This window comes from Arachis ipaensis, chromosome B04 (assembly GCF_000816755.2).
Source record: "Arachis ipaensis cultivar K30076 chromosome B04, Araip1.1, whole genome shotgun sequence".
NCBI classification, from domain to species: domain Eukaryota; kingdom Viridiplantae; phylum Streptophyta; class Magnoliopsida; order Fabales; family Fabaceae; genus Arachis; species Arachis ipaensis.
Genome location: NC_029788.2, coordinates 116,238,526 through 116,243,403, shown reverse-complemented (window position 1 = coordinate 116,243,403; position 4,878 = coordinate 116,238,526). Strand labels below are relative to the sequence as shown.

Genomic DNA, 4,878 nt, shown 5'->3' with positions numbered 1-4,878 from the left:
CGTCGCCGTCACCACCCGCGAAGCTGAGGGGAAGCCGCTATGGCTGGAGGAGAAATCAGCCACGCCATCGCGCCTCTGTCGCCAAAAACAACGCTGTTGTGGCCGGAAAGCACTGGCAAAACTGGCTGAGTTAGAGCTACTACCACTGGTAAGGGTGTTCTTGCTTCTGGTTTCCATTCTTTCGATTTTCGGGATGTTGTTGTCACTATGTTGTTGCTGCAGTTGTCGCTGAGGTTTTCTGTCATCACTAGAGCTCTTTTAGTTTGTTCTTTGGTTCTTCTCTGAATACAGTAAGTCACTCTTGTCCCAAAATTCTTACCATTGTTATTTTGTTTTAAGTTATTGAGTTTTACGCGATGTTAATATCTCAAGGTTGAGTTATTGTGACTGCATGCGGTATTTGATAGCTATTGCTACCACGATAGCGGTCGGAATTGTTGTTGCTGCTATGAACTGAAAGAAAAAGGGGGTTCGTTGTGTTTAATGATCACCGAGTTCAATGATTTGAGGTAAGGGCTCTTTCTTAAAACCCATATTATTTCTAGAAATTGTTATAACTCGATTTTGAAATAAAAAATATGTTTTTGTGGTTATGTGAGTCTTATGGGTTAAACTGAATGGTTTTGGATGGATGTGATTGTCATCTGATTTATTTATTGATTAATTAAAAAGGCTGAATATTCTGATTTGTTGATTGAGTTTGTTGAGTTGGTTGCTATTGAACTGGTTGCCTGATAATGCTATGTTTGTTATGGGATTGAATTATGCTGAGTAATTGATAAAGTTGGGGTTTAATGATTAAATTGATTTCTTGAAATTAGTTTCTGGATTGTGATAAAATAATTATCAAGTGTTTGAACGTGTTTTGATCATTGCGGCTGAATTATTGTGATTGATGAGATTGGTTGTTTAAATTCTGGATTTTTGTTAATTTTCTTGAGTTGGTTTGGTGTTGTTGTGATAATGATTTATTAAAAATGATTTGAGATTTGGAAATGGTTTGATTTTGAAAATGGTTGAGAATAGTTTGAGAAATAGGTTGGTTGGGACCCGAAGAGGGTGGAAAATTCCGAGTTTTAATGGAGATACTGCCGAAATTTTATGAGAAGTTGGAAGTTTCATTTTGGATAATTTGATTAAAGAACTATTTTATTTGATTTTGATTTTTACTAAAGAATGGAGTATAAGGCATTTAGCGAATTTTAAAGTATTATTGAAAAGTAAGTGATTATGTTTAAATTAAGATTTATAATTGGAAATTAAAAATGATTTGAATTTTTTGGAGAAGAGTTTTCCTTTAAACTTAAAAAGAAGTGAAGTTGATTTGAGGAGTATGAGAACCATTTTGAAATCTTTGAGGATATAACAAATTAAACTGAGTAATTTTTCCAATAAGAATCTTGTTAAATATAATACGATTAAAGAAAGTATGTGATATTAATTGATTGCCTGGTAAGGACGGTGGTACTATCCCATTTGCTCAGTGCATTGTGGATTCATGGGGATGGTGATTTTATCCTCTCCACGATGAGGATGGTGGTGTCATCCCACTCACGGTTTGAGGACGGCTATCCTTGTGATAAATATAAATATAAAGACTTATGACTTTGATTATGATTGAGTTTGATTATGATTCTGAGCATGATTGACTGTGAATATTATTGAAATGTGATTACTGAATTGGCAAGGACGGTGGTTTGTCTCGCTTGCGTGGCAAGGTCTATGTGTTATCCCGCTTGCGTGATATGATTTTGAACGCAATCTCGTGAGGACGGTGATATGTAACACTCACTTGAGATGTTGTGCATACGGCTCAGTGGGGATGACGATACGTAACGCCCACTTGAAACCTTTTTGGCACCTACACTAGGCAAGGACAGAGGTCTCATCTCACTTGTCCAAATGGTTTCGGTGTAACAGTGGAGACGGTGATACGTAATGCCCACTTTTTCTCGGATGAAAGGTGAGACGACACTCTCCGTTGATGTGAGATGGCACACTCCTTTGTTTGGCACGGTTTATACCTCTAGAAGAAGGTGAGACAACACTCTCCGTTGAGATAATGGTAATATGATTTGTAGAATTCTTCCTAGAGATGTTCACCAAGAGACCGATCCGGGGTGTCAACCAAATTTTGAGTCGGGTTTGGCAAATAACCGACACGTGAGCTCATGGCCACTAGAACAGGCATGTATCATACTGCATTTGTTTGAATTTGCTTGGGTCTACATAATTACTTAGTTTACCTAATTGAATATTCTACTAATTGCTAATTGTACTACTTGTCATAATTGCTCTCTATGTGTGATTGTTCAACTGTCTGTGTGATTATGATTCGCTGGCTCGGTTTATGGTGGTTTTGAGTGTTGATTTAATTGTGTTGAGCCAGAGGCCATGATTTGATTATGTGTTGGGCCGGAGACTGTGGTTGATTATGCTTTGGACCGGAGACCGTGAATGGATGAATTAATGGTAAGTAGTGATATATTATGGAATACTTTGTAAGTGAAATTTGTATAAGTAAAATATGAATATGAATTTTTGGTTTATTAGTTATTGTGATTTGAAAAGACCCATAAGACGAGCGATAATCACTACGGTTGAATCCGATCCTCCTTTTATATATATATATATCCTCTTGTGACAATTTCTAAAACTCTTCTAGTCAGACCATGTGGTTAGATTCTCATCCCCTTACAGCCCTCTGTTTTTCTAGAAATGGACAAGAGGCCCGTGAAGACGTTTCTGAATGAATATTTCAGTTGCGCTGTATCTGGTTTTAATGCCTTAGTTATTATTTTCCCTCCCTATTATTTATTATTATATCTTGTAGAGAGGGATAGGAGTTGTAATGAGATATGTATAAAGTTTGGGATGTTATTTGTATGAAGGTTTCTTATTTTTATATTTGTGCGCGCGTGGACGCGCCCGCGCCGCTCTGTAATTGAAGTGTATGTATGCATGATTGTATAATAAAAGAAAATAAAAAATATTTCCAGTTTTTAGCACAAAGTAAAATGCAATGTGGTTCTTCAGTTTAGAGGCTTCCAATACGTAAAGATATATTTAAAGTCGTTGTAATACTCTTCGCTATCAGAGTGATGTAGTCGGAAGTATGACATTCTAGTAGTAAGAGTATTATAAATATACTAGGTGTCATATATGATGTGACATGTGAGTTAATCTTTTATACTATCAATCAATCGTTGATGAAAATCGTTAATTAAGTGATTAAAAAATAAAAATAATTAATTTATAATTTAGAAAGACCGATTTAATTGATAATATCTTTTAAAAACACATACATTTAAAAAAAAAATCATTTTTTAAGGATTAATTTAACTGATTAGTTAATTACTCCATCCTTATCATTGTTACCAAGTCTTTGCTTGATTCACGGGCGCGGCTACTGAAACTAATCGTACATTGACTGAAGCACGTCGGTAAAATGGTAATAATGGCCATTACTTAAAACCATTTAAGATCCAAAATCCAAGCAGCCAAATTCTCATCTCTGATCTTCTGTTCTGTTCGATTCTGAAACCCTACTGATCCTCAGCAGAAAATGTTAGTCAATTCTTGTCACATTCCAACATATGCGCCCTGCGCTGTTGCAGCATATACGTGCAAGAAAATTAATTCATTAGTTTATAAGCCATTTCTTTTCTTTTTTGTAGAAACAAACTATCGTGGATATTGGATAGCAGTGACTAACTTCGGACATTATTGTTTTCTGTTTTACACCACGACGCACACTGTTTTTAGAGGGGGAAAAAAAAAGGGTAATGCAATTATGATGTCACAGAATTTGCCACTGCCACTACTACTTCTCTTTTGTTTCTTTTGCTCACCCATACTTATCCAAGGATCAAATCAAGATGAAAGAAAGGTAATAAGATCATCCTTCCAAATGAAGGAGATCATTTTTATTTGCTGTTGCATTTGGTTTTTGTGGGGTACCACATTATTGCTAATGGCATTAATTTATAATGGTTCTCACACTAATTGGTTTCTAACAGCCGTACATTGTATACATGGGAGAATTACCAGAGACAAGAAGTTATGCCGTGGAAGACCACCACCATAATCTACTGACTGCAGCGATTGGAAAGTAAATAATCTTAATTAGGCAGTGAATCTTACATAATATGTTACGTTACACTTCTTGGTTTTAGAATAACCGTCAATTTAGATAATATAAACCCACGTTACAAAATCCATATCACATAGATTGTGTTTTAAATATCATTTTATTCAAGCTAACAGTTGCTTTAAATAATAGAGTAATTCATCAACGTTTCTTGTTATATTCCACAGCAAGAAATTAGCGAGAGTGTCGAAAATACATAGCTATGGAAAGAGCTTCAACGGATTCGTTGCGCGACTTTTGCCACATGAAGCAAAGAAACTGCAAGGTAATAATGATGGTAACATTTAGTCACAGAACTAGTGTATAGTTAATCCATCAATGTGTTTGATGTTAATTCGCATTATTATGTTTATGATGCATGCACAGAGGAGGAGAATGTGGTATCTGTGTTCCCAAACACACGGCAAAAACTACACACGACAAGGTCTTGGGATTTCATAGGAATGACCAAGAAAGTGAAGAGACGCAGCAACATAGAGAGCCACATCATTGTGGGTGTGCTAGATACAGGTAACACTAGTAACTTAGTAAGGAAGAAATTAAAAAATAATGGATGATGAAAAAGTGTTGGCTCTATTGAAACAGGAATATGGGTTGATTGCCCCAGTTTCAACGATAAAGGGTATGGACCTCCACCACGACGATGGAAGGGCAAATGTGTTACGGGAGCCAACTTCACTGCTTGCAACAAGTATGCATATATTTTCATATCTGTTTTAATGCCTTAG

The 4,878-nt window shown here is 36.0% G+C and overlaps 1 protein-coding gene across 1 annotated transcript; it reads left to right on the top strand.

Moving 5' to 3' along the window:
- LOC110271586 (subtilisin-like protease SBT4.15) lies at positions 3,621-4,878 on the top strand. The gene is made up of 5 exons (XM_021122575.1): positions 3,621-3,889; positions 4,020-4,111; positions 4,318-4,415; positions 4,517-4,660; positions 4,736-4,878. Exons 1-5 carry the CDS (start codon positions 3,794-3,796, stop codon positions 4,876-4,878), a joined length of 573 nt encoding a protein of 190 aa, XP_020978234.1. The 5' UTR covers positions 3,621-3,793.

Bases quoted from the DNA above. Each gene is read 5' to 3' on its own strand.
- LOC110271586 (XM_021122575.1), top strand. From the start codon at position 3,794: ATGATGTCACAGAATTTGCCACTGCCACTACTACTTCTCTTTTGTTTC. The intron at 3,890-4,019 runs GTAATAAGATCA...GGTTTCTAACAG, and splicing joins CAAATCAAGATGAAAGAAAG to CCGTACATTGTATACATGGG. The intron at 4,112-4,317 runs GTAAATAATCTT...TATATTCCACAG, and splicing joins CTGACTGCAGCGATTGGAAA to CAAGAAATTAGCGAGAGTGT.